This window comes from Tachysurus vachellii, chromosome 5 (assembly GCF_030014155.1).
Source record: "Tachysurus vachellii isolate PV-2020 chromosome 5, HZAU_Pvac_v1, whole genome shotgun sequence".
Classification (NCBI taxonomy): Eukaryota; Metazoa; Chordata; class Actinopteri; order Siluriformes; family Bagridae; genus Tachysurus; species Tachysurus vachellii.
Genome location: NC_083464.1, coordinates 9,622,356 through 9,649,522, shown reverse-complemented (window position 1 = coordinate 9,649,522; position 27,167 = coordinate 9,622,356). Strand labels below are relative to the sequence as shown.

Here is a 27,167-nt window from a genome sequence, read left to right as displayed (position 1 = left end):
TTATTTGGAAATAATTAGAAAAGATATGTTTGGTGAAAGAAAGACAGCTTATGACCCAAAGAACACAATATCCCCTATGAAGCATGGTGGTGACAGCATATTGCTAAGGGACTGCTTCTGTTCAGTTGGAACTTTCAAGAAGGTCAGCATTTTTAACTAGCTTGGTCAGTCAGGAAATTCCCTCACCATTTGGTTGCCCTGCTTTTGACAGAAGGCAAAAAGTGCTTTAAAAAAGTGCTCATTATTTAAGTGGAATGTGCTCACCATTTATTCATTCATTCATATTCTACCGCTTATCCAAACTATCTCGGGTCACGGGGAGCCTGTGCCTATCTCAGGCGTCATTGGGCATCAAGGCAGGATACACCCTGGACGGAGTGCCAACCCATCGCAGGGCACACACACACACTCTCATTCACTCACGCAATCACACACTACGGACAATTTTCCAGAGATGCCAATCAACCTACCATGCATGTCTTTGGACCGGGGGAGGAAACCGGAGTACCCGGAGGAAACCCCCGAGGCACGGGGAGAACATGCAAACTCCACACACACAAGGCGGAGGCGGGAATCAAACCCCCAACCCTGGAGGTGTGAGGCAAACATGCTAACCACTAAGCCACTGTGCCCCCTATGTGCTCACCAGGTTTTACAAGATTTATTTGTTTCATCTCCCATCCCTAAAACTTTTCTGTTTGTTTTTCACATTAAGTTTTTTGGTTGCTATAAGGCAAAATGGGAAAAAGATCTGAGGACTCATTTTGGTTTAATTTTTTACATCTTAAAACTGAGCCATTTTAACATGGTGTGTAGTACTTTAATATCTACTTTATCTCAGGGGTGACTCTTATTTTACAATCATAATCACTTTGAAGGGTTGATGTTTAACAGAACACAGATGTATGTGATACGACCAAACTTATCTTGCCTTCTTTTAGTTCTACACTATGTTCAAGGTCATAGTTACAAATTTTGAACCTGACTATAAACTTAAATGTTATGAGCTATGTATTGATGTCTAGTTAATGTATTGTCCCTGTCCCTTATGTCATCATCTTTAAATGGGACCTTGATAATGCACTGCTTGGTAAAAAACTTTATAAAGTTTTTTTGTTGAGAAACTGATAAATATTAGATTTTACACTCCTATTTAATATTTCAATCAGCTGTTACTTTACCTAAAAAAATCTATTTCTGGACTTGTATTACAATGAAATATGCTTCTGTCTTTGTTCCCATGAGTGTGGAAATGAAAATAATGGATATCAGTTGTTTTATCTCAATATCAAGGGCATGGGTCAAATATTCTGATAATGTCTGAAAAAAAACAAAAAACGCTGAAATATGTAATTTAGAATTAGATTGTGTTCTGGGTTCACATGTTAAAAGTCCTCTGTTAACTCTGCAGCTATAAAAAGACAAATGTTTGAATGGCTTCCTATGTGCGTGACACCATGGCAATTTTCTGGAGGATCTCCGTTTCCACTGAGGAGACTGAAGAGGATAATTACCCACTGATAATAACCTTTCCATAAAATGTCTCTAATTGAGGAGTCCAATTACTGGCACACGTTCAGAGACAGTAGCTGCCTTTTTAAAGAGAAGGGTGGCGTGCTCAGGGAATCTGATATTTACTTGGCTCACTCAGGTGTAATGGATCCCTGCCTGTAGAATCACACTCCTACAGTTATTCACGAGATTGCGTCCAAAGAACACTCACCACCATCTGAGCTGTAAGATTGGAAAAGGATACAATCCTTAATATTCCTTATTACAAGCAATTTTATAGAGAGCTTGAATGAGGTATAATGTATGAAAAACATATTTGTATCCAAACAAAGAGGTATTTTGTCTAGAAAAAAGGTGTAATTTGTTAAATCCCAAAGGCTGTGGTTTGTCCCCTTGCAAAATGCCATGAAAGTTATACATACGACGTTATAACTCAGTGTTTCCCAGTTGAAACTTCCAAGAAGAACCCATTTAAGAAGGTAAAAAGGCATAACCTTTCAAAGAGCCCTTAAACAACCCCCCACCCCACAAGTCTATTAAGCAAACGTGTTTGGCAAATTTAGCCACTTACTTTGAGATATAGTTTCACATATCACTTAACGTTTTCCTTTTTGGGTCATCCTTAGACGAAAGGTTCAGTTTAGAACCCTAAATGGTTCTTTGATTTGTTTGTCTAGTGGAACCCTTAACTAATGAGTGCTAAAACTAGGTGTTTCTCTAATCAGAAAATTTTCCAAGTTTAAGCCTTTAAGGAAACAAAGAACTTAGAGTCCAATGAATCAAATAGAGCCTTTAAAGATAAATTAGAGTACACTCTAATCTAATCTAAAGAGATCAAATTAGACCCCTAAAATACTACCGGCTTATTTAACCAGGGGATGCAGTTAACAAGTCTATGCAGAACCTTATACACTACCTTCATGTCAGAGAGGTTTCTAGAAAAAACCCTTTTAGGATGCACAAAAGGCTTAGCTATCCAAACAATGCTTGAAAATTTTTTTTTTAAATCTAACTATGATGCAATATTGCAGTCTTACCTAATGTTTAAGAGCCGTTTAACATGACTTACATTTTTATTTGTGGATAAAACCATTTAAAAATTTGTAATTTTTTTTAAATACACAATGACAATTACATTATATTTCAGTCAATTTTCAGTCATGGAATGTAACAGAAGAAGGGATAAAAGCAACACTACAGTATGGCATGCATGGACATGGGAACTCAGAATATCAAGTTCCAGGAGTGAGACTTCATTTCTTCACCTCTAATAAATCATGTAGGGACTCATTCATCACCCCAAAGACAGCTTGCTACACTGGCAGTTAAGATAAGACGGAGGTCAGGTTACTCACTGTGACTTCAGTGATACTGATGCACAGCAAACACCCAAAATCTGCCTATAATTTACACTAAATGGCCAAAGTATTTGCACAGCTGACCATCACAAGCATATATTCTTGCTGAGCATTCCATTCAAGATTTATTTCTCTTTGCTCTTATAATGTGCTCAACTCTTCTGGCAAGGCTGAATGTGGCTGTGGGGATTTGTGTTCATCCAGCTACAAGAGCATTAGTGAGGTCAGGCACAGATGCTGGGTGTGGAGGAAGCATCACTCGAATATTCTTCCACTCGAATATCGATAAACCATGGAACTAGGGGGGCATTTGTTTGGGGGAAGAGCCACATATTTGTGTGATGGTCAAGTGTTCCCATACTTTTGACCATATAAATGTACAACCTCAAATTCGAGAAACGATAACTGCATTTTAAGGAGACAGTCAAACGTACGGTTAAAAAAAATTAGTCTGCCTAAAGATGTCTAAATCCTTGCTGTCTGCTTTTCTCACACAGAAAATGTCATGCATTGATCAATTTCTTTGATAGATATAACAGAAAAATAGAGAATATTCTAATTAATTCAGACACTGGATGTCATGTTCCATGTCTGTGATGTTCCAGTGCTGCAGTCACTTCTTTAAAATAAAGTTTTTCACTTTTTACTTCAGTGGGTAGACAGACTTTAAAAGAACTTGCGCTGAATACATGCTCATAAACTTTAGTATCCATAGTATCAACAGTATTTGATAGAAATATCAAATTGTCACCATATCGTCGCTGTCGGGCAGAAACCTTGTATGTCCAAATTTGGTCAAGTTCATATTTTTTCACATATCGATGCTATTGGTCAGTCCCCACATGGGTCTGTTATTTTTACCAATCTAAAGTCTTGAAAATAGCTTGAGCGCAAATCTCATAACTCGTCCACCTCTTCCTCACTCCGCGGGACAACTTCGCGGGATATTTCTCCTCAAGAAGAGTCGCAACGAATTAACACGTCTTCTGAGGTAAATGTCTTCAAAACACTGGGCTCAAAGAAAAAAAAATCTTGACCCCCGCTAGTTCTGGTGCTCGTCTGAGGACAGGAATTTAGCGCAAGACAATCCACTGCAACGCAGACTAAACCCTGTGTACTGCAGATAAGGTACAGCGTTTTTTTAATTTCCTGAAAAATAACGGTTTTGGAGATACGAGGATTCCGCCCGACAGCAACGATATGAAGGTTTTTCCAGGCTATTTCTTGTGTTCTTAGATTCAACTGCAGTACATAACATGACTGGGAAGCCTGAGAAAAAAAAACACCTTTTTCTCCAATGCTCTATTACAGTAAATACATCTCACCGAACATACACAACAGTCTTAACAAATACTGTAGCACAGTCCTGCTGTTTTTTTCTTGATTTGTCTCTATACGCCTGCATATTGATATGGAATAAACTTAACTACATTGTTAAAGTACACAATGTCAGCTATTAACAGTTGGATGAATCATTAACAGTATCTCTTTTTTGTTGAACAGTTCCCCATATTTCATGGCTCCAGCAAAACAAAGTGATGAGCTGAGCCTTTGAGAAAACACACAGGTAATAAATAGCACCAGCACTGTAAATTATCTGTTTTGACTCAAACACTGTGACCCTGATTCCACCCACACACCTGTCCGCAAGGGTTAAAGCAGCGAAATATGCTGCTGTATGTCTATGTCAGATCTGAATACATGAATGTGGAATGCAACAATAGAATCTATGGTCTGACACCAGACGCGACCACGGTCAGCTTTCATCATCTTGGAGAGTTTTCAAGGAATGTTTTTAGCCTCTCAATGCAAATCTTTAATCTTTAAAAAAACAGATCATTATGAACAGGATGTAAGAAGAGTGCTGAATCACCTACAAAAAAGCTATCGTCAATTCACTTTTCAGTTCACCTGCTTGATTAAAACACTGATAGAGGTTTCATACCTGTAGACTATGAAGCAGTCTGCTACTGAGGCTACAAAGCTACAAAGTCGTGGGTGTAGTACGTGGATTCACACAATCCGTAATAAGTATAAGAGCTTGACTGTAAAGGGTAGAGGGAAAAATAGCTTCTGACTGAGTGGCTTTAAGAGTCTACCTAATCTCAGCCAATTATTTACCGTGCACAATTTGGAAACCTGCATATCAAAAAAGCTCAATTTCCATTTCAAAATTGATAACCACAATATCATGATAATCACCCACAGTAGATGGGCAGAGAAAAAATATTTTGATTTTGTTTTTTAGCATAATGTTAGCCTATAGCACAGATTGTCTGCTGGTAAAACGTATTTCAGCAGATTGAACTGAGCACTTGAAAGGTCCTGTCCAAAATAAACCCCCAAATCTTGAAAATTTTAACAAGAGCAGCTTCAGTACCAGATCCTGTGCTTCATGCTTTTATTTAAAAATTATTGAACTGGAGGCAGCTTACGGAGAAAGGAAAGGATTTTTGCAGACTTCGTTTATTTCAATTACCCTTTCTGGTCTGATTGGTGAAGTAATGACATGACTTGTTCAAAACGACAGAAAGTTGATAGGTGATTAAAAAGCCACATGTACAACCCTAAGGCCATCGTCACATTGCACATATAAAAATCTGTGCAATGTGACGATGGCCTTAGGGTTGTACATGTGGCTTTTTTTATCATTCAAGTAATTAACAGACATAGGTTTTCTAAATATCATATAATTATATAATAAATGTTATCTCATTTTAAAATCTGGTTACCTTCAAAAGCAAAAATTGAGAAACTCACAAGTTTTTATTCTTAATCTACTCAAAGATGCTGACACACTGATTGGCTAAAAGCAAGGTTCCTATATTTCTTTTGTAATTAACATGTGATCCACAAAATATAAAAATAAAAACTATAGACAGGTAAACAATTACACACTATTATATTATTAATTTATACAGTAGCATAGATAATATACATTAATATACGATAATATACGATAATATACATTATTTATATACAATTTAATTTCATTTTATTTGTATAGTGCTTTTATTTATTTTTAAAACACATTTGATTTCTACAAATAAATAATAAACTAAAAGAAATGTTTTATTAAAATGTAAAAGTAAACTAACGTTTTTCAGCAATTCTGCCTATTAATGCCAGATTTCAACCATAGCAACACACACTGGGTTTATCCATGCTGCCTAACGTATATTTTTTTGATAAATTTCTCATAACATATTGAAACAATTTTAAAAAATACATAATTCTAAATAATTCTCAAGAATTCACATGAGCAAACCAATGACAAGGCTTTTCTACTAGGCTTGTATAACAATATTATCTTCCTTCCTACACCATAAAGCATTACCACAATATCCAGTGAGGAATATTGCTGATTATCTTGCATTATCAGACCTGCCAGTTACTACACATTTGGCTTAAAGCTCTGTAAAATCACTGGAGTATGTTTGTGTGAGACGTCAGTCAAAAATTTTCCAGAGGATATTCACCAGCAATGGTTTCCTCATCTGCATTGTAAACCTCAACCTACAGTAAACATTAAAACCTTGTGTGTGTGTGGTGCAGAAGGTAGATTACTACTGTTCTGTGTAATTACAATCTAATCTTTTCTTCCTGTACAGGGGCAGATGGAGCTCTAGCTGGAGTTGAGCCAGGTCTGCCTCCTGTAGCTAGCGAGATCTGGTGTTATCTCATTACCTCTGTGATCCTTTTTCATGCGTAGGTCTGCTAGGTTCCTAATGAACACACTCTGACACCGGAGCTAGCCGTCAGTGTGAATAAATAGCAGGCTTAAACAGAGGGGATATGCACTAGTCTCTGTATTACAGCTAGCATCCGATTTCCATCCAACTCCTTGACAGCATGGAATAATGAGGCTACTGTAAGAATAGTACAGTACAGTATAGGCCTGGCTAGTTAGCATAACACATGTTGGAACTATGATAAATGTGCTTAAGTGATCAATGGGTTTGTTTTTATGAGGTAATGATGTACTTACATGAAGTAGCTGGGGTATCCTTCCTGAAAATACCAGCAGTACTTCTTTGCTTCTATACACTGCAATAAAAGAAAATGGATTCAGTCAAAGAGACAGAAATTTTGTAACGTATACCTAAAAGGATGCTTGCTAAATGGTTTATTAAAACTCTCTTGTGTTTTATTTTTAAAAATTACACCACATCAGACAGAAGCCATGAAGCAGATGACAATGTCCTTAAATAGGCAAGGTTAAAAACAAAACAAAACTGAACAACAAAAAAAGAAAATCAACCGTATTACACTGCTACTGTAACAATCACACTGGACAAAAGTCTGACAGACGGCTAGAAACACCCTCGCAGCCACAAATGAGCTCTGTGGTGGACTGCAGTCAATGTGAAGGTGATTTGCCCTCCTGTACCCGACTCTTTCGTTCTGACAGCAGAAGAGTGAAGCACATATGTAGTGAAGTCTACGTCTGTGGAGTTCAACCATCTGTCACGGTGCATCACTCTGAGAAGCGCTCATGAGTATCTGCCCTTCGACCTCGGTGTGCTGCCGTGAAAGTTCTTAATGGGCCAAAAGCAAACACTTTACAGACAATATGACAGCAATGCAAACTCCTAGGAAGAGAAATGACCTATTATATTTTCTTTCTGAACGCTGTTATTTTGAGTGCATGCAGCACAGTATATGAGGCAGAGAGCCAGATGTACAAAATGAAGAAACACAAAGAACATGCACAAAGAGTTATTACTGTAATAATAATAATAATAATATGAAGAAGAAGAAGAAGAAGAAGAAGAAGAAGAAGAAGAAGAAGAAGAAGAAGAAGAAGAAGAAGGAAGAAAGAAGTAAAGTAAGAACTATTATATTATTTATTAGTTTTTTTCATCCCTCTGAAATTATTGGACATAAGCCAAGAATTCTCCCTGGATGAGACACCAGTCCATCACCAGGTACCAAGTATACATTCACACACACACATTCACCCATAGAGACAAATCCAACTCCATACCAGAATGTTTTAATGGGTGAGAGGAAATTAGAGAACCCTCCGATCATGAACATGGACATTCACAACTCTACATAGACACTAGCTTAATCTCTGTGTTGAAGCGAGGACCCTGGAGCTGTGAGATGAATTTGCTATTGCTACTGTTGTTGTAGTTGTTGTTTTGTTGTTGTTATTAATGGCTTCTTTTATAGAGTGTTTACAGCAAATGCAGTGTTTTTTGCACTTATTGCCATATCCCCTGCAGTAGAGAAAAACAGATCCCAGATGCTGAGATATTTGTCTAGATCATTAATTCACTTCCTCCAGAGAAGACATAAGTCATGCTAATCAGTCATCTAGTCAGGTCAGAGAACTAAAACCTACAATCCTGCATCATACTCCATTATAGCACTACAATCATCATGAAAGTTCTTCTGAATCTTCTAGCTACTCCTGTATGTCATTTAAATGCGGAGGCTGAGTAGGTAGGCAGCATTTCTGTGCAGTTTTTTACAGTCATGAGATAAATAGAGTCTCATTTGGAAGAAAACATGGACAGCTTTATTGTAAAAATCTTTATTTTGGATTTTTACATTTAAAATGGTCCAATTAAAAGAGGTGGGAGTAAACCTGTAGATATATAGTATCTCAATTTTAAACTTTAAACTTTTTTCTGTTTCCATACTTATATGAAGCTGTTTTGAGACAAATGTGAATCGTGAATAATACAATACAAATAAATGTAATTAAAATTAAAGCTGCAGTATTTGTCATATTTGTAGTATCATGTGCTGTTGGGGTCTCTGATTAGTCAGTAGGAGTTGGTTACTTTGCTATAACAGCAGCTCTGACAATTTGCAAATCACAGGTTTATACTAACGTGCTCATTCTAAGGTAGGTCATTTCTATAGTAACAACTTATGTCATTGTTGATGCGACAATGTTTTTGTGATGAAATGAAAATCAAAACAAAATCAAGCAAACCCCTTGCATTTTTTTTTTCTGAAGATTTTCTGCAGATTTGAGCCAAGAAACTATATACATGTAGTCATAGAAACTAAATACATACATGCTTTCACTGATAGGCATTTAAAAGAAAAATCACGTGCTTGCAATTTCACCAATTCAAGTACACAAAGCACAAAGAATTTTGGAAAACGCACATAACACTCAGGAAAAAAAGCCTGGAAGGAATGTTTAGGTAAGGAGTCTCCAATGCCCTTAACAACAGTCAGGGGTAAGCTGTAAGAATTTTATGCCAAATGTTTTTGTAGTTGGCATTCACTAAATTCCAGGGGTTTCGTTACCATGACGTAACGTGGGCGTGTTTCTGGAGGTCTTGGAAAAATGCCCTCTTTCAAAAAAAAAAGAGCACACCTACTATGGATAATGAAGGACAAAACAGTCATACAGGTAGATTTTGTATTTTATATCTATTATGCTTTATTATCTTACAGTTAAGCTATTTTCGAAAACAAATAAACAACCAAAAACTACGGTTAGGGTTATGGTTAGATTATCAAATAGTCCACGCCTCCCCGATGACGCAATATCTGTTACACTGTTCTGATATCCCTGGGAATAAGTGCATCCCTTTTGTAGTTGGCAAATTCCTGTTAGCACTGCTTGCTTGCTTGATTAATTAATTAATCAATTCATTATTTTGTTTATTATTTTTTATCGTATTAACTTCAAGATAAAGTTAAATAGTGAGGCTGGTGAAGGATTAACAATTTAAATTTGATATGCAAGAACAGCATTTATAGTTGTTAGCATTGCTCGATTTGCTGCTCATGATATGCTGATTATTCAACTTTGGTATGGTAAAAGTAACCTGTTACCACTCCTTGGGTCTGGTCACATCACGGATCACACCACCCTGTTCCTGATTATTTTCCTAAAACCTCCCCCATTTGTTTACTCCTTGAATATTACTGCATAGTAAACTACCACAGATGCTGATCAGGAACTGCTGTTTACATTTTGTAGCTGTTTGACCTTTCACAAATCAGTTTACAGTCTGAAAAGCTATGCCTCCTCCTAAAAAAAACCTAATATCTCTCTACATTTTCTAACTGAATCCTAATATACTGTAATTAAATTGTGAGCAAATGACCAAGCTTGTTCTTATTTAATAAATGCAGTGAAATAAACAAGGCAGTGCTGAGCTGAGTATCACTGTATGTTCAAGTCCTTCTGTAATGTGTGTGTTTGCAAGGTGAGAAGTCATAATTACAACTTCAGGTCCATTGTGTCTCCAGGTGTGTCTTCTTTACTTAAACGCCACTTCTTGACAATGAAGGGCAAAGGTGTTGTGGTGTTTTTTGTTTCTATATGTTTTTATTCAATTCATGAAGCCACTGTTAACTGTATTGCTACGTTACAGTATATCATAATGGGTGCATTGCTATCGTGTTTTGTGCAGCCAGTTAGCTTATTTTATTGTAAATATGAAATGCTATAAAAATACAGTGCATAACAAATCTATAAACGAAATGCCTGTGCAACATAGCAAAGCAAACTCACTTGTAGATGTTTTAATGTTGATTGTATTTCAATATCTTGCTGCATAAACCAAACATATAATAACTGAATCAGGTTAGGAGACGGGGGGCACGGTGGCTTAGTGGTTAGCACGTTCGCCTCACACCTCCAGGGTCGGGGTTCGACTCCCGCCTCCACCTTGTGTGTGTGGAGTTTGCATGTTCTCCCCGTGCCTCGGGGGTTTCCTCCGGGTACTCCGGTTTCCTCCCCCGGTCCAAAGACATGTATGGTAGGTTGATTGGCATCTCTGGAAAAATTGTCCCTAGTGTATGAATGAGTGTGTGAATGAATGAATGAATGAGTGTGTGTGTGTGTGTGTGTGTGTGTGTGTGTGTGTGTGTGTGTGTGTGCGTGCCCTGCGATGGGTTGGCACTCCGTCCAGGGTGTATCCTGCCTTGATTCCCAATGACGCCTGAGATAGGCACAGGCTCGAGGTAGTTCGGATAAGCAGTAGAAGATGAATGAATGAATGAATGAAAGATTAGGAGACGAGTAAACATTCAAACACACAAATTTGGTGTCAAATACAGATGTAGCATCAGTGATTTCACCATGTTTTCTTTCTGAAACTCAAAGCACAAAGAAAATCCACTTGGAATTATCCATCTTTCTGGCACGACTTGAATGGACCATCAGGCATTGCTAATTAAAAAGGAAAACAGTAAGGACTTTAGAATTCACACATTAGGGTTCAAATCTGGAAGGAACTGTTTCATCAGCTGGGGAAAAGATTTTCATACTAGAAGATGAGTGATGAGAATAAACAAGCAGCAAACACAGATTCAAGATGGATCACTTTTCAATTCTGTAAGCCAGTGTTTAAGTGTTAAACAAAAGCAGCTGTTTCAAAGTCAGAGTTTGATTGCAGAACTCTGGAATTTCTCTCTGAGCGCTACAGACATACAAGTGTGTGCCATGTACTTTAAACTATTGGAATTTGAAAGAGTTGAATGAATACCAGATGACATTTTAGTTCAGTTTACCTTAACTGGTGTATTTCTTTCTGAGCTTAATGAAAGGAAAAAAAAGCATTTGTGTATTTTTAAGTGTTTAAAAGTGTCAGTAGTATAAATGCTTTGAACTGTAATAAAGCTTTATTCTTTGTTGTTTCTGTTGCCCTTCAGCTGATCCCTGTTTGAAATCGCCACAGCGGATCATATCTGCGGATCTGCATATTTGATTTTGGCACAGGTTTTACGCCCTTCCTGGCGCAAGCGTCCTATTTTATCCGGGCTTGGTACAGGCACTGAGAGTTAACCCACCCCTCAATGGCTGGGTTGGTTCCCAGTCCGGAAAACAAACCCTGCTACAGTACCAGAAACAACTTAAGAATGGAGATGTTGTGTGAAATTGCTTATCTGAAGTCGAACGTGTTTATTTAACGTTTTTTGTACATTAGAATCAAAGAAAAGCTTAACTTCCTGTCGACTGTAGCTTCAGGTCTTTGTGTGCTGGAGTTAACACTTGATGAATATTAATTACAGAAAGAATTAATGAGAGAACTGCATAATCAGGAAAGCAGTAGAGCTCGGATGGCTGTGCCCTAAGTCTATAGGATCCGACTATCCATAGTACATGAAGTTGCGTTCAGACATCATTTTTCAAATTCTGGACTTGGATAGAATTTTTTCGCAATACAGCTTGGCAGCATGCAAATTTCAGGCCTGATTAAGTAAGGAATGACACATGACAGACCATATGGTTATACTAAATAACCTAGTGATTATTCATTTTACAGTTACTTTTATATTTGTCACAGTTGGCAGATGTCCTTTATACGGAACAACTTACAAAGGTAGTTTTGACATTTACGTTTACATTTACAGCATTTGGCAGACGCCCTTATCCAGAGCGACGTACATACAGTAAGTGCTTCAATCTCTATCATTGGATACATTAATGCCGGTTCACTAGGTTACATACTTAAGATACCATGAGTTTAAAACATTGTTCAAAGTTACAATGAAAAAGTTTCAAAGTTTTTTTTATAAATGCAAAAAATAGGGAAAGAAGTGCTAGTTGAAGTGACATCTCCATCACTGAATACATCAGTACTGTTTACTAGGATACAGACTAAGAATGCCATCAACTTTTTTTTTTGTAGATTTGGTATTTCAGGAAGAAGTAGGTTTTTAGATGCGGTTTGCCATTTGAAGACAGCCAGTGACTCAGCTGTTGGGAAGCTCATTCCACCACCTAGGTGCCAGAACAGAGAACAGTCTTGATTCATACCTTCCTTGTACCCTGAGAGGAACAATAATGTGTTAGAAACAGTGCAGTATTATAGACCTGTCGTTCTACTCTCAAAGCCATGCAGATATCAGAACAATCAGATTAGAGAACTGAATCACACTGTGGTATATTTAAAGAATAACCTCTTGGATTATTGTCCTATATTAGCACATCCATATGTGCTTTATTCTTGTACAGGAATTTGCCAACAACTAAATTTATTAATGAAATAAGGACATGTCACACGTTTTGGGGCAGTGGTAGCTCCAATGGTTAAGGCTCTGGATTGTTGATCAGGTGATTATGGTTCAAGCCTCAGCACTGCCAAGCTACCACCTTTGGGCCCTTGTGCAATTTCCCTCTCTGATCCATGGTCGCTGTATCATGGCTGACCCTGTGCTCTGAAGAATTTCACTGTGCTGTAATTTATATGTGACAAGCAAATGCTTCTATTCTATTTAATCAGTGTATAGTTGCGGTATGGAATGTCTGAGTAACAAGTGCATGGTTCCTATTTATATTTAGGCTTCTAGAAACATTCGCTCCGTCACCAGCATTTCTCATCTCTTGAAGTTTGCCATGTTACAAGGAAACTGGAAAACCTACTGTACAGATTATGCTGACATATACGATTTCTTTCAGAAATATTAAATAAACATCTCCCTACAGAAAGATTCACTAACAACAAAGATTCACTAACAACGATTAGACATTTTTTTTCTTTGTGTTGTCATGTTACAATTCCCTTTGAACTAGCATTTAGACTAGAAATGATAATGTATTCAAATGAACAGACTAATATAAACCTGTGAAATCTTGCAGCTGAGTTGCTGTATTGAAGTTACTTACATTAAACATAGGCTAGACATAGGGTATGTATCTTATATTTTGTTAATTCACATAGCACACCACTTAAACAATGCACTGGTAGTTTGCATAAAAAGTTGACCACATTTGAGGTATTGTTGGAAGACAATTATATACCGATAAAATGGTTGAAGTGGGTTTTGGTGGATTGGCTAATTTAAGTTTGATGAATGTCGTTGTTGATAAGGTAACAGACACCATCATTAGGCCTCCAGATGATAATTTGGGCAAAGATTTATTAGCATAAATGTATGCTCTGATTCAAAACTTGTTACCGTGGTTCAGGTCAGATGGGACCCGTGAAGGTTCTTTCAATCCAATGTTTAAAACCTCAGGTCCAATTGAAAGCTATAGCACACAGAATACCTTGGCTCTAAGAATGTGCATTTTAGATATAAAGCATCCTTTCACTCGACTGACTGCTCTGTTGATCAATCACTGTTGATGTTCAGACTAAATAAAGAATAATAGAATAAAACTTTTAGACTAAACCTTGTAAAATGTACAAGCTATATATAACACAGACAACATTCTGTCTTATTTCCGCAACAAGAAATCAGTTCTGACAGAAAGAGAAAGGTTATGGAGACCTTTCCTGCAATTCAATTTATAGTGCCGCTACAGAGCCAGGGGCACAGCAGCATGCCATTGTTTCTGCCAACTGCTGAGAACAATATAACTGATTAGCGTGATCATCCTTGCTGTCTAGAACAAAGAATAAGGGACAGGTAGAATCACAAATTACTCCAAATGTTTGGAGAGCAGAATTTTTTCCTGACCTAATAATCACACTGTTCAAAACTGTTTAAACATTATGTAAAGTGGCACATTTATAAATGGTGTTTTGCTGAAAAAAATAACTAAGCAGGGGCAAAATGATACATGCAGCAATTCCTTGCAGTTCCAAAATACTACATACCGTCAATGCCTGCTGCCAAAACTGCCAAATCTTCCAGTATTTTCTCAGACAGTTGTATTAAAGATTTGAGAACATCTTGGATGATGATTTTTAATGCACTTGTCTAATACACTGCAATTTGTGCCTACACTGGAATGGTTGGCCCATGCTGTTTCCACAAAGTTTTTTCCCACACACCCTGTCAATTAAGGGCACAACGGTGCCAACCTTAGCTCTAACATCCATCCAGTTTTAAGCAATCATCACTGGGATAAACAGGCTGACAGAACAGGACCCACACAATGAGGTTTTTGTTAGACACAAGGAGAAAAGACAGCAACAGGCACTGACAGCAGAAATGTTTTGGCAGAACACAGGGGTCCAGTCCCAGTGAGGCTACTCAATGCCTCAAAGAAACATACACTAGGCGCTAGACGAACGTCACAACCAGCCTACAGATGAATGCCAGCCTCACTAAAAGGCCCCTCCTTTAATCTGTACCACAAAAGAGACACAAAAGGCATAAATCATGCAATGAATCACAACTACCCTAATTGCATCCTGTGTCTTTGACGCTTTGTGCATGTTGCTTGCTACATTTTGCTGCAATACTGAGCGACTGATTAAACCTTAGATCGGAGACCCGTTTTTTTTAAATGAAGGTTAAATTCAGACTGTAGATTTATTTTAGAATTTGTCTTTTTTAGCACAAAAAGCTTCCTACAAGCCTATGCCTATTACACTTTCACCACAGAGATTGTGATGTGCCTTACTGTTATATCAGAAAACCCGTTAATTTCTCTCTTAAGTTTTCTGAGTAAAAACAAATACTGCACCCAAATCCTCCATCCTGAAGACTTTCCTACGACTTAGATCTTTACTGTTGACATTCGAGAATTCTTCCATAAATTATCAGTAAAAATTTCATCAATGATTAGCAGAGATGGGGGACTCGAGTCATATGACTTGACTTGAGTCAGACTTACTGTAAGTCGCAAATTTGAGACTTGAGACTTGCTTGACAAATATTAAAAAAGACTCGACTTTGACTTGACATTCAGGACTTGAGACTTGATTCGGACTTGAGTTAAATGACTCAGAGATGGGAGACTCGACTTGACTCGAGTCAGACTTACAGTAAGTCGCAGATTTGAGACTTGCTTGACAAATATTAAAAAAAGGCTCGACTTGACTTTGACTTGACATTCATGACTTGAGTCTTACTTGTGACTTGCACATGTGTGACTTACTCCCATCTCTGATTATTAGATGTTTTTCTTGTTATAAACAACACAATCTATCTATTATTAAGCTTACTGTAGGTTAAGTGGAGCATCTTCTTGTTCCCTATGAAATAACTATTATTCTAAAAATGTAGAGCAACAAACTGTGTAGCTATAATTAGGATGAGCTCAGTTGTTTAAGTTATTATTGGTTAATCAAGGGAAAAGCTTGTAAACAGATTGATGTAAATAAAAAAAATAATAGATAGAATCACTTGTTGCGGTCAGTCTCTGTCTTTGATGGCTTCTGCAGAAAGGAATTTATGTTAAAACTATAATGAATTCAAAAATTATGATGATGCTCATACTTATAAGTTGGTCAAAAGCTCCTGATTACACAGCTACACTTGACTATATGGTTATAGAATGGAAATTATTCATAATCACAATAATCATGTCGTCTCAGGGAGATTTTCCTTGCCACCGTTGTCTCTGTCTTGCTAATTCAGGATAGATTTAAATGAAAAAATTAAATGTTATCACTTTATTCAGAATTTTATATTCCCCTAAACTGCTTTATTAAAATGTCCATTGTTAAAGCACTATACAAATAAAATTGAACTGAATTAAAAAGCCGAGTCAAAAAGTTCTGTCATTTTCATTTTTATTTGTTGTGAATAACGTGATTGTGTTACATGATATATTTTGAGTAAAATGGTGGATTATTGTTTAGTTATAACTTTGGCTCAGTGTGTTTGATTTGTTCTCAGAGCATAGTAAAGTACACAGTGTACTCTGTAAGACTTCTAACACGGCTGATATTTTAAAGACATTTCCAAAAAAAAATGTCATCTGCACCAAAGCCCATGTATGGTTTTATTGTGTAGAGATAAATAAAATGATAGTGACACATTCATAAAATACACTGTTGATAGTTTGATAGCTCCTCCTTGTCCCATTGCAGTACACACTATCGACTTGTGGCCCAAACACAGCTTTATATTACTGTAGGAGTGCAGTCTGTCGCAAAAATATATGAAACTCTAAGTGAAGAATTCCCTAGATCTTCCTTACAGTTCTTCTCTTTCTGCTCAGCCCGTGGAATGAACATGATTAAAGGCATACTGTAGCTCACTCTTCTTAGTGAATTGCAATCATCGCAAAAACACGGATAGTTCTGCACTTCAGCAGAGGATTCAGGGAAATTTGTTTCCCCCGCTTCTCTCATTTTTTGATTTCGCAACACACCCCATCAGTGTACAACAAGGAAATTGATCAGTTTCCAGCACTAGCACAGCTGATTCCATTAGCAAACAAAAACAGATCAAAGAGAGCAACTTCACCCTGTCCAGGAGTAGCAGAAGATTACAGAGAAACTTATCACTAATCCTCTCAAAAAAATTTTCACAGATTAGTGGCCATTGTCAGCAGTATTACGACCATTTGCTCAAAGTCTACCACTTTATCTCAAAGTCAAACATCAGAAACAAGTGTATTTTTATCACTTATTATAGACCAACAGTAACTAGCTCAAACAGTGTGTGATGCTTAAGACAAAGCATCCCCAATTTAAATTTGATTAATGTGGTAACTGAATTTTGATTTGTCCGTAAGCTTTATAAAAGAGAGCTTTGCTATGTTGTGAATGCTAATCCCACTAGCAGAAGGGTCCCCTTTCATGCAATCAAATCAATCCTAAATATACAGAATGTAAAAAAAATAAATAAAAAAATGGTTCTTTATACAGTATGAACATTTTATTGTAGGATTTTCTTCCTATACAGCAACACATTGCTTCCATACAATAATAAAATATCTCCATCAACATTTCATTCTTTTGAGATCTGTATCTCACTGTTATAAGAAAAGCATGTAGTTGCTACAAGAAAACATTCCATTATCAAATTGGACTTATTCTGGCAACCGTTCCATTGGTAACCAATTAGGTTACATTGTGAAAACAAGATCGTTTATGTTGTTTATACACATTTATCTCATAATAACAGAAAATAATTTTCTTCTCGTAATAACAAGATGTTTTCTTCCAGTACACGTGTTTTCTTGCAATAACAATATTTTCTAAAAACAGCAAGACACGGCAGCAGTGCACTTCTTAGTACCTTACAACTGGTTCATACTGTATACTGTATTTCTTTTCTGTATGTAGAGCATTCTGTGTGATTTTGAATGACAATAAAAACAGACACCTCTTCTGCTGATCAAACTATCAGACCAGTCAAAATTCAATTATCACATTAATCAGAGATTCATGCTTCAATTCGAGAATGTCATTGTTGGGAATGTTTTTCATCAAAGTAGTCAATGATTTCAACACATGCTGCATGCTAATATGATTATTACAGCACTGAAACAGGAGAGTGTGTACACAATGTCTCCAAAAGTCTTATTTTATGGCTGATTAAACTGAACAATGGCTGTGTGACAGAAGCAGTATATAAACATACAAGAAGGTCAAATGGAGAAATGTACCAGGCTCTATTTCACAGGAAACACAAACACACACATACACACACACACACACACACACACACACACACACACACACACACACACGCGCACACACACACACACGGGCAAACACAGTGCAGCTTTCTCTTCAAACACATTAAGAAAGACTTTGCATTAACAGACCAATATTTACATATATAAACCTTAAATGCTCCATTGTTTGATGATTAAAGGGTCTAACTGCTTGGAGGATAATATTTATTCAGGCGAAATGGATGTTCAGAACATTTTTTTTTTTTTCCATTTTGTTTTTCATTTATCCAGACACAAAGCAGCCAGTTGAGCACTGAGAATGAGAGGTAATCTGGAAAGGCAGCTAGAGACTTAACTGAGCATAAGCGTAATACATTAAGTTAACTATGGTTTTATAAATATACACTTCAAGATCAGACAGAGCAAGTGGCCGCATAATGCTCTATAAGAAATAAGCCTAATAAAACAAAACAACAAGACATAAGTGCAAAAAGAACTCGCAGTGCTGTTAGTTTAGCACCTTTAGCAATGCAGAAGTCACAGAAATTCAAATTCTGCATGAAAATATACACACCTGGTACTTTTGCGTTGCAACATTAACTAAACTAAATAGGATGTTTAAGTACTGTATGGAACAACACAATTAATTGTGCTTTTTTGGGAATCAGTGTTATTCCACCCTGAAGTAGGTTTTTTTTACCTGACAAATGTTACATTAATGTTGTAGACGTATTTCTGCACATGCAATATAGAACACACAGTATGTACTGTACAGTGTGTACACTGGTCGGCTCTGCTTTTGTGTAATGTCTTTTGTGTAATGCCTTGTATTGTCCTGCATTGTCTTCTTGTCTTTTTTCCTGCACTGTTTGCACCAGGTTGCACAGATACACTTTCTGTGGCTAGGACTAACTTAATAAATCCTTAGTTCTGTCTTTGTTTTATGTAGCATCATGATCCTGGAGAAACGTTGTCTCGTTTCACAGTGTACTGCAACTGCTATATATGGTTGAAATGACAATAAAAGCTTCTTGACTTGACTTGATCTACAGCATAAACAGCCGTTTCGTGGAGCAGCCTCTTTTTGTTCTCTCTTTAAGTTAATAAGATACAAAAATGTAGCTTGTCATGTTACCAAGAAATTGAAAAGCCTCCTAAAGAAGACTAGTGGAAAATATTCTAGCTGTGACAGAGCACTGAGCTCTTTAAGCCCAAGACTCTATCCATAAACATTAAATCTCCTAATACAAATCATCTCCTTATCAAGCATTAAAGATGATACACTTTATTTGTTAACCAACCAGACATTTATTACAACACCTATTTATTATTCAACTATGGACCGCATCTTCCATTCAGGTCCCTGTGAATTATCTGTTACTATAGAAACAATGAATTCATATTGTATATGTGTTCATATAAACCTGGCATTTAAGTTAAAGCCAGAATTGCTGTCAGAAATACTATTATAGAAAATGAATCAAACACCTATGATTCAAGAACACAGCAGCCTTATAGTGTAATGCTCTATATAAAATTGTGTAAAATTCAACATTTTTTATATCAATATTCTATATGTGGCAAAATACATTATCGACAAAAGGCACATATTTTTATGCGTTTCTTATGCATTTTTCTCTGAAAATCACAATGGATTATATACGAAAAGGCACTAATAAATCTGACATAACCCTAACCTTCTGTTTATGTACTAGAATTAAACAGGACATTTTTCTGTCATTCTGTGCCTATAAAACTGATATGAAAATAAAATTGCTAATAACAGAATGAATTCTGATACAAACTAATCCACATTACAGCATTTGTAAAAACACTAGGAGACAAATAAAGCCATATCCTCCACACATCCAGCCTTTCTGGACTTTGCTTTCTAAGCCACAGTGTCCTGAAAGGGAAAGACAATAAACCGGCTCCACTGCAAATATTACAGAAGGCCATTTCAGAAGGGTAAATTCATAACTTTGTTATTTTGTGTTATTATTTTTTACTAGAGGGGTGCAGTAACCTTTCCCTCAGCAAAAACTCTGATCTCCTTCCAAGGCCTTTACACCAAGATGAGCAGTGGCGTTATAGTATTATGCTTTAGACAGATGCAATGGCTCACTAGGTAATGTGATTCAGCAAAGCTAATCTTACTCACACAGAGACCGAGTGTCTAGCTAATCTAAGCTTCTATTGCTAATATTGAAAAGTTAGACGCTTTAAAGGAATTTTGCCCATGGCAAACTTAAAAAAAAAAGCATGAAATAAGACTGCCAGCATGGGTTTATAAATCTCTCCCTGAGACAACGCTGTAAATCAGTTTCAAAACTAGACCAAGATATGAAAAGCTAAAGCATTACACATTTAGGACATAAAATAAATAGTAACAGATAAATAAACAGGTACTTACACCCACCACCCACTTTCATAGGACTACCTGTACACCTGCTCATTTACGCACTTATCTAATCAGCCAATCATGATGCATCATGATGTGTGATCTCTCTGACTAGAACTGTGGCATAGATGTTTGTGCCAGATGGGCTAGTTTGGGTATTTCACAAACTGTTGATCTCCTGGAATTTGTTATGCATCCCGAGATGCTTTTCTGTTCATCACGGTTGTAAAGAGTGCTTATTTGAGTTACTATAGACTTCCTGTCAGCTCAGACCAGTCTGGTCATCTAATTGCTCTCACCAACAGGGTATTACAGTCTGTACAGTCTTTGCCACAGGATGTTTTTTGTTTTTTTACACCATACAGTGTAAACTCCAGAGACTGTTGTATATGAAAATTACAGGAAATCAGGAGTTTCTGAAATACTCAACCCAGCCCATCTGCATGGAACAACATCCATGCAATGGTTAAAGTCACACTTTTTGCCCATTTTGATGTTTGATGTGTACATTAACTGATGCAATATAATGTTGTTACAGGTGTTCCGATTAACAGTGGCCAGAAGCTGTAAAGGTATTTTCCACAAATACTAATAACACATTGAAAATATAACCAGCTACAGTAGCTAGCACAATATCATCCTGTTGGCAACTAGCTAGCTATCATATAACTAATGGTGCATTCATTGCTATCCCTTAATCCATTCCTGCAGGAAAAGTCCTCATGCATTGTCTGTATTATTGATATACATTGAGCACTGAGGAGGATGTTGTATGTTTATATGCCTTTTTGGCCTCCAGTAACCATGCTGAGTATGTTTTAAATGAACTCTAACAGCTAAAATGGCCAAGCACACACTAGCTTTATGCGCATATTCTCCATCCTGAGAGCTACTCTGCAGGTGTACAGGTTTACTTATTCATGCAAGTTGTTTTTGTTGTTGTGGGAGTCATTGTGTTCTTTCAACACTCTGCATTTCTGTTCTTGGTTCTGAGGAGTGTGTGAAAAATGAATAATGAATTCACATGAACGTGAAAAGCAGATGTTCACAGTACAGTATGTGAAAGTACAGGAGGAGACTGCTGGGCTAATAAAGTGTGTGATGCACTCGGGTCGACTGCTCAGGGGTGTTAAAACCATCATTTTAAGATCACGTCACAATGGACAGGGATATACATTTATAGAAATTTTATATATAGTTTTTAAGCTTCAAGTTCAAGTTCAGAGGAGACAAGCAGGAGCAACTATTCAGCAGGAAACAATGACTCATACAAGTAAAATGCAGCAGTGTGCTCTACTTTTGGAGACAATTAAACATAACCGCCACGTAAGCACTTCACAGCAACTCCTTTTTTAAACCACTAATTCATCCTGGATTCTGGATGATCCTTATCTCCACAGATAATGGAGACCTTTATATCTCTATCTACAGTGTCCTTTATATCTCTATCTACATCCCTATTTAAGCAAAGCAGAAATATAGACAGACTATGAAGACATTACAGTAGATGATGGATACAGTATCATCAGGGTTATCTGCTCATATTACAAGGCTTTACAGGATTGTGAATACAGTATACAGTACAACAGCCATGTGGGCACATTTTCTTTATTACTGCCTACTAGTTTAACTTGGTTAGTTCCCCTTCATATGTGTATATATCCTCTAAATAAAGAGTACTAAACTGTAACACTTCAATACTTCAGCTTTTGTGCTTTTATTGATTATGGTGCATAAAGTTTAGGTTTAAGGTTTACAATATGTTTGTACTATACAGTAGACTGTCCATATTTACAGGTGAAATATAAAGGTGTAAAAAGATAAAGCTACCATTCCAGTGATAAGGTACAGTATTCAAGTAAAGATGAAATAATAGTCATAATAAAGCCATTATGCAATATGATGGAGACTCTTGCTTGATTTCATGAATATGGCCATTAGGTTTAATGGCTTGTATTGTTGATAAACAGTCATGAACTTAAAATGACATCTTGAAAATCGAAATAATCTCTATAGGGATAGGGAAAGATGTATAAGTTACTATTTTTTAAATTAAATTGAAAACTTTAATTGTATATATTAATTTTTTATACTTATTATTATTATTATTATTATTATTATTATTATTATTATTATATATTAATTTCTTTTTTCTCTCTCTTCTGTTTCCATACTTCTGTAAAGCTGCTTTGAGACAATGGGAACTGTTTAAAGCGTTATACAAATAAACTGAATTGAATTGAATATATATATATATATATATATATATATATATATATATATATATATATATATATATATATATATATATATATATACACACACACACACACACACACACACACACACACATACACACACACACGCACACAACACCAGTAGTTGTTTTATGTTATGGCACTCAGTGGAAACACAAAGGATTTCCGAAATCTGGTTTAGATGGACAGAAAAGTGTCTCAAACATCTAACCGGCTCACGTTTGTACAATATTTTAGAAACCGCACAAACATTATATCCTCTCTCTCTCTCTCTCTCTCTCTCTCTCTCTCTCTCTCTCTCTCTCTCTCTCTCTCTCCACACACACACACACACACAAATACATATATATCTGTAAAGACATCTTTTCATGCGACTCACCTCCATAAAGAGCCACAGTGTCAGTAGAACCCCCACTCCATGCTGCTTCATCTTTACTCGCTTTAGCTTTGGTTTTGCCACCAGGGCACAAAAACAGACAGAATTCCGGTCACCGCGAAGATTTCATAGCAGATCTGTGTTCATGATCATAGCAGATCTGTGTTCATGATCATAGCAGATCTGTGTTCATGATCATAGCAGATCTGTGTTCATGATCATAGCAGATCTGTGTTCATGCGTAAAGCTCCTTTCACTCCAATGTGGCTTCTAGCTGCAACACAAAGCGCCAGTCGAGGTGTATCCGTACCGCCGGCTGTCAATGCGGAACACACCACACACACACACACACACACACACACACACACACACACACACACACACACACACACACACTTACAGCGCCAAATATTTCAAAGGACACCGATGAAAACAAAGATCTCAATATACGTATTTCCTAGGCACAGTTAATTTGGTGCTGTCCACAGTGTCGCGCTGAACAGCTTCCGCAATCCCACGAGTCTTAAATCAGTGCACACACTCCAGAGTGCACTAAAGTGCAAATAGCTTCCCAGTGCCAATGTACTGAATTACTGATACTCTTAAAGCATGTAGGTGCCAAAAATTAATATATTATTTATTATACATTCAGTCATCTTAGAATAGTTGGGTTGCAAAAAGCACGTGAACCTTGTGATATAAAGACACTGTATAGCAGTTTGTTTATTATATATATATATATATAAAGGTATTTAAGGTGGCCAATAGCAAGTTGTTGTTCTCTTTGGCTCTCCTCTGAACTCTGAAGTGTGGCAACATGGAGGCCCCAAAACAACTCTCAAATGACCTGAAAACAAAGATTGTTCAACATTACAGTTTAGCAGAAGGCTACAAAAAGTTATCGCAAAGATATAAGCTGTCAGTTTCCACTGTGAAGAACATAGTGAGGAAATGGAAGACCACAGACACAGTTTTTGTTAAGGCCAGAAGTGGCAGGCCACGTAAAATATTGGAGAGACAAAGGCGAAGGATGGTGAGAACATTCAAAAACAGCCCACAGACCACCTCCAAAGACCTAAAATCATCAACTTGCTGCAGATGGTGTCCCTGTGCATCGTTCAACAATTCAGCGCACTTTGCACACGGTGAAGCTGCACGGAAGAGTGATGCAAAAGAAGCCTTTTCTGCACACACACCACAAACAGAGTCGTTTGAGGTATGCAAATTTGGACAAGCCAGCTTCATTTTGGAATACAGTAAGGTGCTGTGGAGTGATGAAACACAAATTGCGTTATTTGGTCATAACAAGGGGTGTTATGCATGGCAGCAAAAGAACACATCATTCCAAGAAAAACACTTGCTACCCACAGTAAAATTTGGTGAATGTTCCATCATGCTGTGGGGCTGTGTGGCCAGTGCTGGTACTGGGAATCTGGTTAAAGTTGAGGGTCGCATGTATTTCGGAATCAGTTATGAACCATTTGAGAGCTTTGTCCTAAATCATAAGACTAACCTTAAATCCTGGTTTAGTAAGTAATATTGTATTTCAGCTGTATGTATAGTAGGAAATATCAGTGGCGTCAGGATTAGACTGGCCTTGACTGAGTCATTTTGTCCAGTCAAATATTACACAGATTAACTACTTTACCATATTAGTAAAAAAAAGTACTGTATGCACATACAATGAGTGTATGAAATGATTGCCTTACTGGAATAGAATGACCACAATAGCCTGCTTTACATGCTAAAAAAGTGCAAAAATGTATTTATGTCATGTGAGCTCAATTAAAGCATCAGCTCATGTACAAGATTATGTAAATGGTTTTCTGATTATTTCAGTTAAGATTTCTGCAGGCAGGTAATGAACCATATATGGCCCATATATACAAAGAATTCACCTGTTCACAATTTCCCACACTCCAATAAATAACCCAAACAAACAGACTTGTCCTTGTCTTGTCCTTACACAACTGAGAATAGCCACCATGATCATCATAATTACACTCAGTACATATAATCCTATTCTGGTCAGAGAAGGTGATGAGTGGAAGATGGCACATGGGACAACCTCAGGACATTATGAATCCTTGGCAATGTCATATGAACTGCTTTGTACCTCCTTAGCAAGTACTCATAAGTTATGTCCTGAGATATGCTGGTAATTACCTACATTGATATCATCATCATCTATTCAAATGATCTTGAATCCATTTTAAATAGGTGTTATAGAGAACAGTAGAACAATATTTCTGGTGTAGGTGTATTACGTGTATTATGAGTCAGAAGGTGTTGTCATGAACACTGCCAAAGTACAAGCACTAACAGATTGGCCATTTCTTTGTAAGTTTATATGACCTGCAAAGTTCATCCATAACGTCAGCATCCTTCCAACACCTCTTAGGTTATTCCAAGGGAAAAGAAAAGAAAACCTTTTTACAGTACAATTTTTCAGAGCCATGTTCACCACTGCAGTTATCTAGGACACTGACAAAACTTCTAGGCACTTTAAGATCACCCTACAGAAAAAACTGATTTCTCAATTAACTAATCATTTACCACTATATCTACCAGTCACAACGACTGAACTACTTTCCAACAAATGCTTATTTGAAACCATTCTACAGGACATTTTCCCCACATATGATGCCCAAGACATATATTCAGTTACCAGAAATCCCATTTCACCTGGAATGCTAGTCCCAGAGATGCACCAGCAGTCAAAATGTGGTTCTAAATGTGTAATGGAGCATGGGAGGAGGCATACAGACAAATGATAAAAGTATTTTTAGTACTTATAGTCAGGCTTCCATGTCTAATTATTTAAAACCTGTTATCCCAGGTCTGCTTGAATGAATCAAATCCTAATCAAAGCTTCTCACCACCGATGGATATTTATGGAGCTTTGCCATTCTCTAGTAAATTTTACTCTTGACTATAACCACTAACAAGGGCAAGTCCAGTACCTGACCAGCCCTTTGTCCCTGGAGCAAACAAAAAAGAACCATAATAAGCTCCTGGAGTTGCAGACTAAAATCCTGATCATCCACAGACACAAAACCACACACATATCTCTGTTTGCAAACCCCAACCTACTGACTGCACTCACTTGTACACAATCTCCAACATTCCCATAAATAAGCTTATAGACTTCAACCTGGCACCTGTAACAATTTTAAACTTAAAGTTTAAGTATGAGTTCTTATTCTCTATCAATTTTGTTTGTTTGTGCCTGAGAGGTTTTACTAAAAATTATAAACCTGCACCTGCATCCATCTGTTTTTCTCCATGACAGGTTTATTTATTCTTCAAGGGTCCTTGTGTTCAGTTGCTGCTTTAAGTCAATTACACAGCTGTCTTCTATAATAGGAATCATGGGAAGCACTGTAAAACTATTGACCAACAAAAGAAAAATAATTTAAAAAAATACAATAATAAAATCCTTAAAATTTATTACCTAGTTTTATAGGGTTTTAGTTTCCAAATATTTACATGTGTGTGGCTCTGGAATGTTAATTATCTGCTGTTCTTCAGTAATAAAAAGACCAAAACGAGTTGGCTTTATTCAGTGAATTGGTTGAGGAACATTTGTTAAATTTAAGCACACATTCTTAAGAGCGTTCCATTTTCTTTACCATAAGGCTTTAATGACAGGCTGGGGGAATCCAATTAGTCCCATTTTATGGTTTCAGCGTGTGATTAGGCATGAAGCTCAGACTGACATATCCTGTTTCTGCATCCAGAATATGAAGCCATCCAATGATGGTTGGATTTGAGATGTTATGCTGCATCCTGTTAAAATGGTGATAGTGCATTGCTGTTGCAATATCTGAATTGAGTAAAGCTCTATATTACTTGCATTCAGAAATGTACCTTATGCTGCTTCTATTATCTTAAATAGCACAGACAACAAAAGATCCCAGATGATCATTTCTTCTTATATCACAGTAATTAAAACTAACTCAAAATCTGTAGGTTTGGAAAATAAATGCACCAGCAGGAAAAACAGCCTGAGTATTCAATGTGAATGTAA

At 36.9% G+C, this 27,167-nt stretch overlaps 1 protein-coding gene across 1 annotated transcript in view; it reads right to left on the bottom strand.

Annotated features, from left to right (window-relative positions):
* The window catches only part of vopp1b (VOPP1 WW domain binding protein b), a 41,865-nt gene extending 18,219 nt beyond the window's left edge, over positions 1-23,646 (bottom strand). The window contains exons 1-2 of the mRNA XM_060869649.1: positions 23,141-23,646; positions 6,859-6,917 (exon numbers count right to left, since the gene is read on the bottom strand). Of these exons, the coding sequence (XP_060725632.1) occupies positions 6,859-6,917; positions 23,141-23,191 (110 nt within the window). The 5' untranslated portion in view covers positions 23,192-23,646. The remainder of the gene's footprint in view (positions 1-6,858; positions 6,918-23,140) is intronic.
* Positions 23,647-27,167: the final 3,521 nt, after the last annotated feature.